We start from the raw sequence: 13766 nt of genomic DNA on the forward strand, positions 1-13766 counted from the left end.
CCATCACCCTGTTAATGGACTGTGATTGGATTATAGAGAAATGCACATTCGATGGGCATAAGACTGACAGCTGATTACAGCTGGGGTTCCTGCATGAAATAATGGCCATGCGCTTCATTGATCTTATATTATCTAATCCATCTAAACAATACTGCCACTGGGGTATTTCATCTTTTTCTTTTTCTTAAAACAAACAAACAAACAAACAACTTATTATAAATATTGTATGTGAAACACACTCTCACACTCTAAGCTTTGTTATAAGGCAGTTAGTTGGGCTCTCCCTACGCAACCATGGATATTATACAACCATATTTAGGCTTTATGTGTTGCTGGGTATACCGTAACCTACAATAACTTATATGATTAATATTAATGTATCAGTTGTATGTTTTGTTGTTGTTGGTACACCATCTCTATAGAGTTTTGTGATCAACACGGATCTGTCCAATTTCCCATATTCCATCCCGATTATTGGCTAAGATGGCCTTCCAAAATGTGCAGGATTGGTCCTTTTTGAAAAAAATGCTTCAAATCATGACCACAGCGAGCAATTTCCGTGAATTTTGCACGCACATTCCCACTAGGCCGAGGGAAGAAATTAACTTCAAGAAAATCTTCAAATCAGCCTCATAGTGGCACTATAACAAAAAAACAAAAAAAATAAAAGAAAAACTCCTCACAAAAAGTTCAGAAACTTAACTTTGGTCAATTATTTCTCCCCTGTATTATATATATATATCATTTTTATCATTGATTTACAACAAGGTACAGCTTTGAAGGACCATGCATGTGTGGGATGAGCAACACAGCTAAACGTGTGGGTAGCGCCTCCAAAAGATTTGCCAAAATGGCAAATGGTTGGTATTTCGTTATTTACCCTTGCTTTGAATTGCTTATATACTCTGGATTAAATGTATTTGATTTTGATTTTTTAATAACATTGTGAAGTTTTTCAGAAAACTTCTTCAGGTCAGGGCTCAGGAGGCCTTTTTAAAATCGGCCTCAGGTCTAAATTGGATGAAACAGCACTTTGACCACTAGATACCAGCACCTATTTTTTATAATTCAATAATAAAACACACCAGCCAACAAGGCTAAAGTGGCCTCCAGGCAGGCAATAAATAATACACCATCATATCATGTTTGTATATGGTTAACCTTTAAACTTTAAAAAAAAAAAGTACCTGAACTATAAAACAGAACTGGGGTATTTATTATTTTTTATGTTTTCATTTATGCATATTTTATTCTTTCTTTCAGATATGTGAAACACACTCTCACAACAAACAGGTCCTTGCAACTTGAAGGTCGATTAAAATGCAGTTGGCGGCCTCTCGCTATAGCCATGGATTTTAGACAAGCCTGTTTAGAATGTAGCGTGGAAATGGATGATAAATATTTCATTTAAAATCGCAGAGCCTAGATAACTAGAGAGTGGAAGCTAACCCCTGCAACAAGTCATTAGACCGCGAAAAGTAGTGCTTATTACCAACATCCGTCAAGTGGGGAAATCGCCTGTTAACTGCTAGGTGGTCATGACTGCTGGGTTTCATAATGCAAGGCCAAATGGTTATTTAAACGCCTTATCAAGCAGCATGAATAATGCAGGAAGCAACTGAGCAGGGCACATTAAAGTGAAACCTATTTGATATGTTGTCAAGAGTGTGACAGCTTCAAACTGTTCCGGAGGTAGTCTATAAAGCCTGAGAATAATTATTTGACCGCCTGTGGCGTGTGCACAGAAAAATAGCCAATCTACAAGCTCACAACGCGTCGCAGGGTGACACGTCCTGAGCTTGGAGATCGTCTATTTTGGGGAGTGAGACACCGGTGGGTGCGCAACTGTATAAATCTGGGTTAATTGCACTGGGCGTGTGAGAGTGAGAGAGGAAGATGAACAAGAGCGTTAATCCCCTCGGATTATCATCAAATGGATGTGTAAGGATTCCCGTATGCGTATTGGATTACACATAAATATGTTCAATCCTCCGATGTTCACGGGCAATCTCCACTGGTGTAATATTAATGGCACACTGATGGTGTTTTCTTTGATTTCGAGGGGACTTTAAGTCTACTTTGAGATTTAAAGTAATCATAAAGGTCTGTAAAATTACCATAGACACTGCACTGAAATCGCTTGGCTGAGTGTCTGAGAGTCTATTAGGTTCACTTTTGGACTTTAATACCCCAGGCACATCCCAAGGTACGGGACATGTACTATTATTGTCTCCACCAGGCCAAAGGCATGGGGAGAGAGTATGTTTTGCACTCCGTTGTCTCCACCAGGCAGAAGGCATGGGGAGAGAGTATGTTTTGCACTCCGTTGTCTCCACCAGGCAGAAGGCATGGGGAGAGAGTATGTTTTGCACTCCGTTGTCTCCACCAGGCAGAAGGCATGGGGAGAGAGTATGTTTTGCACTCCGTTGTCTCCACCAGGCAGAAGGCATGGGGAGAGAGTATGTTTTGCACTCCGTTGTCTCCACCAGGCAGAAGGCATGGGGAGAGAGTATGTTTTGCACTCCGTTGTCTCCACCAGGCAGAATGCATGGGGAGAGAGTATGTTTTGCACTCCGTTGTCTCCACCAGGCAGAAGGCATGGGGAGAGAGTATGTTTTGCACTCCGTTGTCTCCACCAGGCAGAAGGCATGGGGAGAGAGTATGTTTTGCACTCCGTCCGTGTATGTCCGTCCATGTCTGTGTGTGCGTGCGTGCGCATGTCCGTTACCAGCTAATCTCCGGCACCGTTAAAACCCGGTCGATGCCAAACTTTGCACACACACTCCCTAGATGCCAATGATGAATCTCTGCCCCACATTTTCCAGAACGGCCTGTTATAGCGCCACCAGGAGGCCGACTTTTGTAAAATACATTTGTTGATATTAATCCTCCAGATTGTCAAAAAATCCCGCAAATCGTTACACATTATCTCTATAGTCATGTGCTCAAGACGTATCTGTCCGATATTTCATATTCCATCCTAATTGGCTAACATTGGCTTTCAAAGTTTGCAGGATTGGCCCGTTTTGAACAAAGAGCCTCAAATCATGAACGCAGCGTGCAATTTATGTGAAATCTTTCACGCACTTTCCTACTAGGCTGAGGAATGTATCCCACCCTTTTCACATTGGCCTGTTATAGCGTCACCAACAATCAACAATCTTCCGTTTTAACGATTTTAGCTAATTTTGACAGGGGGACGGGGGCATTCGAACAAGTGGCTAAATATGTCTTTTTACAACTTTTTATGGAGATCTTTCTTGTAATTATTTACTATAGTCCTACTAGACCCCAGGACATTTCATCTGGCCACAAAAGATCACGGGATGTACTGAATGTGAAAGGGGAGGTGACAAACTGACATAGTGAGCCTACGACACACAGTATGGCACACAGTATAGTATTCCCCTTCACATTCAGTCGATCATGTGATCTTTTGTGGCCAAATGTAAGTTACTGGGGTCTAGTAGGACTATAGTAAATAACAATAAAGAAATCGCTGTAAAAGTTTGTAATATACACATTTAAGTATATTTTGATGCTGATACTTGTGTAGTATGTGTACTGTTACTTGAATGCAGGATGTTTACTTGTAACAGAGTATTTCTGTTTTTAAAGTAGTAGTAAGGTTGAAATGTACGGAGCCCCTGAATGGCCATGCATTCAAAATATATTTTATCTTGTCCGTACAAGATAATATCTCGTCCGTACAAGATAATATCTCGTCCGTACAAGATATTATCTTGCGAGCCATTCAGGGGCTCCGTAGAAATCTCTTTTCTGCAAGTAGAAGTCTATCCGGGTCTTGCAGGGTTAACCACTTAAACACCTCAGTATCCGTTCTGTGGTGAAAGCTTTAGCTGAAAATAGCAGATCGACAAGCTCACAACGCAACGCTACGCATACGTGTTGTGAGCTTGTTGATCTGCTGTTATTAGCGGAAGCTTTCCCCACAATAACAGGAAAACTACACCAGTGTAGAACCCTAGCTGAGGGACTCCGCTCAGCCATATGAGGTTTAAGTGATTAAGTAAATAATCTCAGTACTTCCCACCTGCTGCTATCCATCTTCCAGCACCTGTTCAGCCTCCTCCATTTCTCTTTTAAGTACGTCCAGTACACTTCATCTCATGAGTCTTCTAATTGCCACAGTTTAATTAACCCAGCACCCCCCCACACCCGTTTAGATTCACACCACTGTGGTGACTTACCTCCCTTTGAAACAGCAGGTTCCTCTGCCTCGGCCCCCTCTCCCTCACCCCTACTGCCCAGCAGGCCTGTCTGCATATGACCATCCACGCTGAAACACAAACACAAAGTGTAACCTATTATTAAGACAAAAAAAACAACAATAAATAAAAAATAGCCCTCTACTAATTTGGTCTGGCCCAACTCGTCGTGATTGGATTACCCCCCGAAGTTGTGGGGAATGCAGATTCCACACAGAGATCCCTGGACCCTGACTAATATCTATGCAGTGAGTCTGACTATGCCAGGCTAATAGTCCTGAGGCCGATTCATTAATGCCCTAAATTAGTAGGCCTAGTCAAGGGCTCCCAAAATGAACAGTAAGAACAGTATAGCAAAGTGCTGTGTTGCATTGTTAAAAGTGTCTAAGGTTTCAATGACAAGAGGCGCTTCATTAGTCACTGGGATGCACTTGGGATCGAAACCTTGGTCACTTTTTTAATTAGTACCATATCAATAAAAAAGGTGTTTATTTGCCCTTGATGCTCCAGTGTGTGTTATTATTTTTGCATGCTAATGTGTCCCGCTCCTGTGAGGCACTGGAGTAAAACTGTTAACCGTTTGATGCACGGTGGAACTTTCTTTACGAAATACAACGTACTTGCCGATTTTGGTGAGATGCTGAAATGTGAGATCCCTTCACAAATTCATACCCTCTCCTTCCAGTCAAAACCTGTTAAGCAGGCTGCCCATAATCTGGGCATGAGCTTCAACTTCGATGGTCAAGTGTCACTTCTATCCGTCAAATCCCTTTTCAAACATTGTCAAACATGGGCAAATCCTAGCAGACTGAAGTCCTTCTTGTCATTTGCAGTCAGACCTTATAAATGTCTTTCATTATTTTGCCATCAGGGAAGAGGTACTGTATCAAGCACAAGCAAACTGAAGAACAGGCTAGAAGACTGCTAAATAAACTTATCTTCTGTGGTATTACGTATGCTGATCTGAGTTTTTAAAACAGTTTTTTTTTAAACATTTTGAATCTTTTATTTCATGATATTTGTACAGCAGCTCTCTATACTCTGGCCTCGTTAAAAAAGGGTTACCTCCCATCTTCAAATGGTGCAAGGTTCTGCTGCTGGACTGTTAATTAATTCTAAGAAACGTGACCTCTTACAGTGTAGCTGCTCTTCACTGGCCACTTGAGTTTCAGAATTTATTTTAATATTTTACTGATGACTTTTAAAAACTTGCAAGGCCATGTTCCTAGTTAAATGTGAGATATGCTGGTCCCCTAGGAGGATGAGTGTAGCCTTAGATCATCTGACTGGGACCTCACGGTTGTTCCTAAAACTCAAGTCATTACCTGGGGCGAACGAATGCCCTAGACCTGAGGATCTAAGGCTGACCGTGTCAGTGACTTTCTTAAATTAATTCAGAGAACCGCATACTTTTATGTCAAGGTCTTTTTATAGCTTTTACTTGACAACCCTGTTACGAAAAGTGCCAAGTGTATTTTACAATTCGTTATCATGTAGCCGTTATCTGAGGGTAAATGCATTTTTTATTTTTTTCCGTTAACAACTACTTCTACAGGTACAAGTGTATGGTTTTTTACTGAGTGTCTGAGTTTGTTGAGTGCTTTTCATTCCACTCACAGTACACAAGTAAATTATGTTACGTATATTCTTTATGATCATCTTCTATCAGGTATACAGTCCCTCTGCCAGAGGGACTGTATACCTGTCTCCATTGTAGAGGTACTCTGCCAGAGGGACTGTATACCTGTCTCCATTGTAGAGGTACTCTGCCAGAGGGACTGTATACCTGTCTCCACTGTAGAGGTACTCTGCTAGAGGGACTGTATACCTGTCTCCATTGTAGAGGTACTCTGCCAGAGGGACTGTATACCTGTCTCCATTGTAGAGGTACTCTGCCAGAGGGACTGTATACCTGTCTCCACTGTAGAGGTACTCTGCCAGAGGGACTGTATACCTGTCTCCATTGTAGAGGTACTCTGCCAGAGGGACTGTATACCTGTCTCCATTGTAGAGGTACTCTGCCAGAGGGACTGTATACCTGTCTCCATTGTAGAGGTACTCTGCCAGAGGGACTGTATACCTGTCTCCATTGTAGAGGTACTCTGCCAGAGGGACTGTATACCTGTCTCCATTGTAGTGGTACTCTGCCAGAGGGACTGTATACCTGTCTCAATTGTAGAGGTACTCTGCCAGAGGGACTGTATACCTGTCTCCATTGTAGAGGTACTCTGCCAGAGGGACTGTATACCTGTCTCCATTGTAGAGGTACTCTGCCAGAGGGATGGGCTCCCCCAGGCTGCGCCACCTGGGCCGGGACCTCCACTGGGAGATGAGCTTGGCTTTGTTGGGCCTCATGACCAGCACCGTGGTGGTGACAACCACCACTACCACCAGCAGCACACTCAGAACACCTGGAAGGAAACACACATACCAGCCAGTGGTGGAAAAAAGCGCTCAAATGTTTTACTCAAGTAAAAGTATCAATACAGCATTGTAGAAATAGTAATGTTACAAGTAAATTGTACTAGATTAAAATTTTACTAGACTAAAAGTGCTAAAGTATTGGTGTCAAAATGTCATTAAAGTACCAAAAGTATAAAGTACTCATTATGTAGAATGTCCCATGCATTTCAGCTGTTCACGTGAAGTCTAGTGGAGTAAAAGTACAACATTTGAGATGTAGCCTAGTGGAGTAGAAGTAAAAGTATTGGAAAATCGGAAATACTCAAGTACAAATACCTCAAAATTGTACTTAAGTACAGTACTTAAGTAAATGTACGTTGTTACTTCCCACCACTGAGTAGTACATACTGTAGATGTATACTAACGTGATATGCCACTCAACTGTCTGGTGGAAACCTTGCATGTTAACTGTTTCACCCTTCAGGTCAGAAAAATAATCTCTCAATTAATACTCCCAATATTAGACTATGCTGACATTGTTTATCAAAATACTTCTGAAACAAACCTCTATCCTCTTATTGTAACTTAAACAATCCCTGCAGATTTATACTGAGGTGTATGTAGGAATCTCTTAACTGGTTAACACTTATATCCAGAAGGCACTTTCACTGGCTGCTATCTATCTTAAAATGCATTTACTTTAACTACCCTGAATATTTAAAACAATATTTGCATCCCTGCAACTCATCATAACCTGAGGCATACAGAGGATGCTTACTTCATTGTCCCCACCAACATTAGAAAATAGGTTGGTCGACGTGCTTCTAAATACAAAGCTCCAGACTGGAACAATCTTCCCAGTTCCCTTAATTAGATCAATTAACTCCTTCAATATCTTTAAAATGTCTATCCTTACTCTATATAAAGTGGCTATCCTTACTCCTACCCTGTTTTTGTTGTTTTGTTTCATCATCTTTATATATTTACATGAGTACATTGAAATCTGAAATCTGGTATTCTGTGTGTGTGATTAGGTGGGATGGGAGTGGCCAGTTTCAGGAGAGCTTTCTACTGTATGTTTCTGTTTTTGTCCTTGTTTAAAGCTGCTATAGGGTGTAAAAACGTGAACGTCACCAAGAGGGGGGCGGCGTCTGAAAAGCTAGCGGCGGCCTTCTTGTGGGCTTTAAACTCTAGCCCACATCACTCAGAATAGAGTGACGGTGGTATGTTTTTGTAAATATTGAGCTCGTTCTTGGCGACAACATAGTGAACCAACACCAGGATGGATAGAAAGAACGTTGGGCCCAAATACCTTACAAGGACAAGGAAAATGTCGTGAACAAACATGGCTGTGCTTAGATACTTTGTTGAACGTTAAGTCTCTGCGCCCGTGCGCCGTACATCCGAGATCCAAGCCATTCTACGTATTTTTGTAAACTCGTCAATCTGGGTTCCTTGATGCTGTCTCCATGCTGGAAAGCTGAAAATCTAATTCCGTTTTCTTGCTCATTCCCTCGACGTGACCTGCTGTGGCACTTATTTACTGAGCAAGTCTGCACCATTGTGAGGTCAGTTTAAAAAAAGAACGTATACAAGCACAACGGATAGTTGCTCAATGTAAACAAACCAGACAAGCCAACAAGTATAGCGGCCGCTACCACGTGACACATATATTGACGCCCCCTCAAGGAGATTTTGGTACGCTCTATAAGCAATAATATGTCAAAAATGTAATGCTGCTGCAGCTGCTGTGTAAGCACAGCCGGTCAATGTTCTCTCTGCGGTGCTTTCATGCCCACTTGCTGTAGTTGAGACCTATGTTTCTCATTGGCTGTACTGACAACTTATCGTCCTGATTGGCTGCCTCGTATCTAGGCAACCACACACTTTTTGCCTCTAGCCGACCTCTCAGCCATGGGATATAAGGCAGCAGCTGGTAATTAATTGATGTCATCAATTCTTGTTTTTTTTTTGGTATTCAGACAGCCAGCAATGAAGTAAAACGCTCCCCAAAAATGTAGTCTTTGTGACACATCTAGGGGCCACAATCTGCATTCAAAGATGTTCCTCGAAGCTTTGTCATTGGTCGAAAGAAACCCAGTTGAAATGACTAACTAGAAAGACTAATTAGAAAGTAGACAGGCAAATCGACCAATGACAAAGCTTCTAACAAGATCTTTGAATGCAGATTGCGGCCCCTAGATGTGTCACAGAGAGTCTCTGTGACACATCTAGGGGCCGCAATCTGCATTATATAGTCTGTCAGAGACTATATACATTCTTTTGGGAGCGTTTTACTCATTGCTGGCTGTCTGAAAAACAAAAACAAAAAAACAAAACAAAAAAAGGTCATTAGAATTTTGACATGCATTTGTTGTATATTGTCTTGTCCACTGTATTTGCTGTTTTCTGTTGGACCGCCTCGGAAACGGGATGATACATCTCAAAGGCATATCCTTTCAATAAAGGTTCATATATATACTGTATGTCCAAAAATGATAATTTTATCATGATGAATTAAAAAAAAGTCCCAATGGATCCAATGTAGTTATTATAGTTACAAGCTTTTGTTAATACTTGTTGGTTACATATTTACTAAAACCCATAAACAGACTTTCAACATGGTTCACAATTGTTCTAAATGGCACATTGTGTGAGTGTGCTATTTGTGTTACTTTTGCATGACACCGTAATACAACAAAGTATAAACTAGGCCATTAACTTATGAAAAGAACATAACAAGATTTCTGACAGCCACGACTTGCAAAATAATGACCAAATGACAAGGCAATAATGGCCTCATGTCTCTTTGTCCAAAACACATCCATCACCCAACAGTGAACAATACGTGTCGACCGTTTTAATTGCTAAAGACCTTCCATGAAGTGAAGCACCTGTAATGAGTTCCCAGTCAGGCAGCAGGTTGAGTCGGTGTTCCTTCACGATCCCAAAGCGGACCAGCTGAGCCGGGGTCATGGGCTGAAAGGAGGCCGCCCTGGGGTCACACTCCGTCCCCCGCTCACTCACCACCACCACCATGCTCCACTGTGGGACAGCACTATCCACAAACACATACTTCCCCCTCTCTGAGAACACATGGGCGAACCTGGGGAACCATGATGACGTGGGGGGACAAGTTATAGAGGTCATGGTAAGGTAAGGAGAACCCACATAGCACTTTAAGCTTAACGTGCTTTTAACCTTGTGTCAATATTTTGGGCTTGTCATTATAGGCAAAATAAATATAAATTTTCTTTTCAGAAAATGTAATGTCTATATAGCCTTTTATTTAAGAGGTTAAAATACAACGATTGGGAGTGCATAGCTTCTGGTGCAGTTGGACAGAACAGGAGCCAGATTAAGAATATAAATCACTGCTTGGAGGGTAGAAGTGGAACCAAATGGACCAGGAAGGGTCCATTTGACTCCTTTTGCACACTCCCAGAGTTACAGATCCGTAAGGGTCCATATTATGGACCCTACATTGAGAAGCAGAACTCCTTCCGCACCTGGTGGAGTTGAAGTGGGTCTGCTTCATGAGGGTCTGCAGGTGTCTGAAGGCACCAAAGTCCCAGCTGGGGTTGCTGTTGAACAGGTGGTCCTTCTGGTACACCGGGAAGTGGCTCAAATGGCGGTCTGTGTGTGCGACAAACAACACATTGATTTACTTTTTGTTTTTTGTTGAATTCCTAAGCCGATAATTTGATGACTGACGGAGTCTCTCCTACTGACCGATGACCCGGTCATGAAATTGTTGGCTCTTCATGGAGTGTGTAATTGATAGAAAATAATTATTTTTGGGGTGAACTATACTCCTTTAAGGTTCTATGGGTTAAAAGTAGTAGCCTGGCTAATAAGCCAGACTAATATCACACAACACTGTCGCGGTATATCAGTCTGGGCTGGCTCCACTTGGATTTCATTTCCCGGGGGGCGGGTTCAAACATTCTCTCTTTGACGCAATTGGTCAGAGCTACTGTCAGTCAAAAGTCTCAAGCATTGAACGTCACTGTACCAAAGCCCGCCCATATTGCATACCGTGTCCCGATTGGTCCGACCTGTTCTCGATTGTAGGAAAGAGGCGTGCTACTGAGCCTCGCCAGACCGAAATCCGCTGGTAGGCAACTTTTTTTTGCCAACGGCTGATTCGGTCTGGTTTATTAACCAGGCTATAAAAGTAGGGCTTAATCAGATTCAGTTTAAAGATTCATCCATTCAAACTATGTCCAAAATATGTAATGTTTTTCTGTGTATATATACCACTAATACCAGTAAGACGCCTGAGGGCGAGAAGCGACCGAGGTCGCGTGCACGCATCCGCCTGGCTGACAGCAGACTGCTGGGCGAGCGCTGGTGCTTTGGCATGGGGGGTTAAATCAAAATATGGAATGAATTCTGTACTGGCCATATATGGAGCGTGTCTTGAGTGTACAGGGTTTGATGAGGTCAGATCAACAAACAACAACATGGAATGTCAGAACAGGTCAGCTCCATATATGGAGATCTAAGGGTGGCAGCGGGAGCAGTGTCTTGAGTGTACAGGGTTTGATGAGGGCCATGTAGGGCCGGGCCTTACTGTAATTTCCGGGCCTGTTGAGAACTCTAGTTTTCACCGGCTGCCGGGCACTGCTGCACTAATAACTTTGGGGCAGGCCCGTTAAAACGGAAGGTATCAGTCAAAAGGGAGACATTGAAGAGGGAGGAAGGATGGATGGGGAAGGATCAACATAATGGAATGTCAGAACAGGTCAGCTCCATATATGGAGATCTAAGGGTTTGAGGTGAGATGTAGAGTTGCTGGCCAATATTGATGACATCACGTGATGTCACGAGGCATGACCATATATGGGGGCATTCCCATATATGGCCTTAATATTGATGGCATCAGGGATAGTGAGTGAGTGACTGACTGACTGACTGACTGACTGACTGACTGACTGACTGACTGACTGACTGACTGACTGACTGATTTTCATAGTTAACTGCGAGCTGCAGTCGCAATAAAAAATATTGTTGTTGGAATGGAAAGATAAATGACAGAAGGTGGATACATTTAATATACGTATGTATGTTTTATTCTATAACAAATCCAGTGTGGTATGATGGTGTTATTATTAGGGCTGTCAAACTATTAAAATGTTTACCCAGATTGATCACAGAATAATAATTAACTAGAAAAAGTGCCCCTCTGGGCACAGGTCTCCACCAGGCCAGGTCAGGTTGTGGCCTCCTGTTGGCGCTATAATAAGCCAATGTGAAAAGGGTGCCATTTCTTCTTATACGCCTTTGATGGCAATTGGATTATTTGAGGCATTCTGTTCCAAAAATGTGTATTGCAAAAATCCAACTGTTGGTAGCGCTATAACAGGCCAATGTGAAAAGGGTGGGAAAGTCTGTGAAAGATTTCACGTAAATTGCATGCTGCGTTCATGATATGACGCTTTTTGTTCCAAACAGGCCAATCCTGCTAACTTTGAAAGCCAATTACAGCCAATTAGGATGGAATATGAAATATAGGACAGATCCGTCGTGAGCACATGACTACTGCATAGAGATACTGTGTATCTCCGCCTTCGGCCTGGTGGAGACAATTATGGATCTATCACTATCAGCCATCAGATACCAGAGCGATGACTAGTGGGATATATGGGGCGGGTAATCTAAGCATGCATTAATTGCGTTAAAAATGTCTCTCTCTGAAGCTGCAAATCGCTGGCCGCCCTGATTTAATGGTTCCAAATACCCCTGGGCTTCTTTTAACCTTTATAAATAAAGTACATCTATTTTTATCCACCCTCTCCTCATTTTTAACTTTTTGAGTGCTCGGATCACCGCCTTGTCTTTAGTATTCCAGTCCCACTGATCTTTGAAGCACCAGATCCTACTTTTCATTATTCCTTTTTGCATCTCCATCGAGCACCTGCCTGGTTGATTTTCTTTTTGTCACCCCCGGGCGAGTGTTTACTAACTCGGTTACCTCCATTATTTTGACAGCCTTCACTAAAACCTGCAATTCAACTTATTTGAATTAATACGTTATTTAATTTTAACAAATCTGTAATGGTACTATAGAGAGTATGAGGAATAGTACGTCTTCTGCAGTGGTTGGAAATGGTCCCCCTGCTCTTCCATTGACACAAATAGACATTACGGTTCAGCGATTCAAAGGTGAAAGGTTCACATCCAATAGCACTATATTCATCCAAATGAAACAGGTATGGTACCAGTATGGTTGATGGTGAGCTGGAATATGAGCATATCACTGGAGGAGATGCAGGCGATGGGGTTGGGGATACGAGGGAGGCCTGAAGACGACACAGCATCCACATGTTCCGTGTCTGTTTTCTTCCTGGGTCTTTTGTCCAGGAGTTCCACTGGATCTGAGACAGAGGCAGATCGTCCATTTAGCGTACCATAACTCCCAAAGCCCCAGCTGCTAACAACAGTGATTAACGTCCCGTAACTAAGTTAATGTTGGCCTGGCACAGGCCCATTTCCTCCTTTTTTCCACTCACTTAAGCATGAGTCATGATTAGGCGCACAGTGGCGCCGGTGCATAAAATAGGCATTATAGTCTTACCAAAGCACTTCTCTCCCTGTCACTTTTAATGTAATCTATTATTAATGTATTTTCTAGATAGTATCAAAAAATGTCACTGTGAATGTAACTCTTTAACTTTAAATCATAGTCGTGTCTGGTGGATGTAGGCGCAGAAAGTATGCTGACAAGAAGCAGGGAGGATTTAGTATTTGAGATGCACCTACTACGGTATCATCCATGTGCAGTTACATCACCTGACAGAAAATGATTGATGAGCGTTCTGTCTTTGAGAATCCAGCCATACACTCCTTGAGGGTCAAACTGAACAAAATGGATTTTGCCGAAGTTCTTCACATGGATGTCTGGCCCTATAACATCCACCACATTCTGGAAGAAATTTAACACAAACCAGTGAGAGAGCTACAACAAAACGCATGCACTGTAGGAATACAGTCTGTTCATGTTCTATGGGACAAAATAGTACATGAAGGTTCCTATTGCTTGACTAAGACATCATTGTCATACTGTAATTCATATCACCCTGGGCATCATCATGTGGTCAGCGGTTCAGAAAGGAGTGAACAGTGCGCACC

General features: G+C 42.3%; 1 protein-coding gene across 1 annotated transcript in view; it reads right to left on the reverse strand.

The window, feature by feature from the left end:
* Nucleotides 1–13766, reverse strand: part of LOC306931991 (uncharacterized protein) — a 202584-nt gene that overhangs the window by 23792 nt on the left and 165026 nt on the right. The window contains exons 86-91 of the mRNA XM_079513696.1: nucleotides 13428–13560; nucleotides 12857–13012; nucleotides 10142–10268; nucleotides 9527–9738; nucleotides 6478–6640; nucleotides 4212–4300 (exon numbers count right to left, since the gene is read on the reverse strand). Coding sequence (XP_079369822.1) covers nucleotides 4212–4300; nucleotides 6478–6640; nucleotides 9527–9738; nucleotides 10142–10268; nucleotides 12857–13012; nucleotides 13428–13560 — 880 coding nt within the window. The remainder of the gene's footprint in view (nucleotides 1–4211; nucleotides 4301–6477; nucleotides 6641–9526; nucleotides 9739–10141; nucleotides 10269–12856; nucleotides 13013–13427; nucleotides 13561–13766) is intronic.

The sequence above is a fragment of the Electrona antarctica genome (assembly GCF_951216825.1).
Source record: "Electrona antarctica genome assembly, chromosome: 11".
NCBI lineage: Eukaryota > Metazoa > Chordata > Actinopteri > Myctophiformes > Myctophidae > Electrona > Electrona antarctica.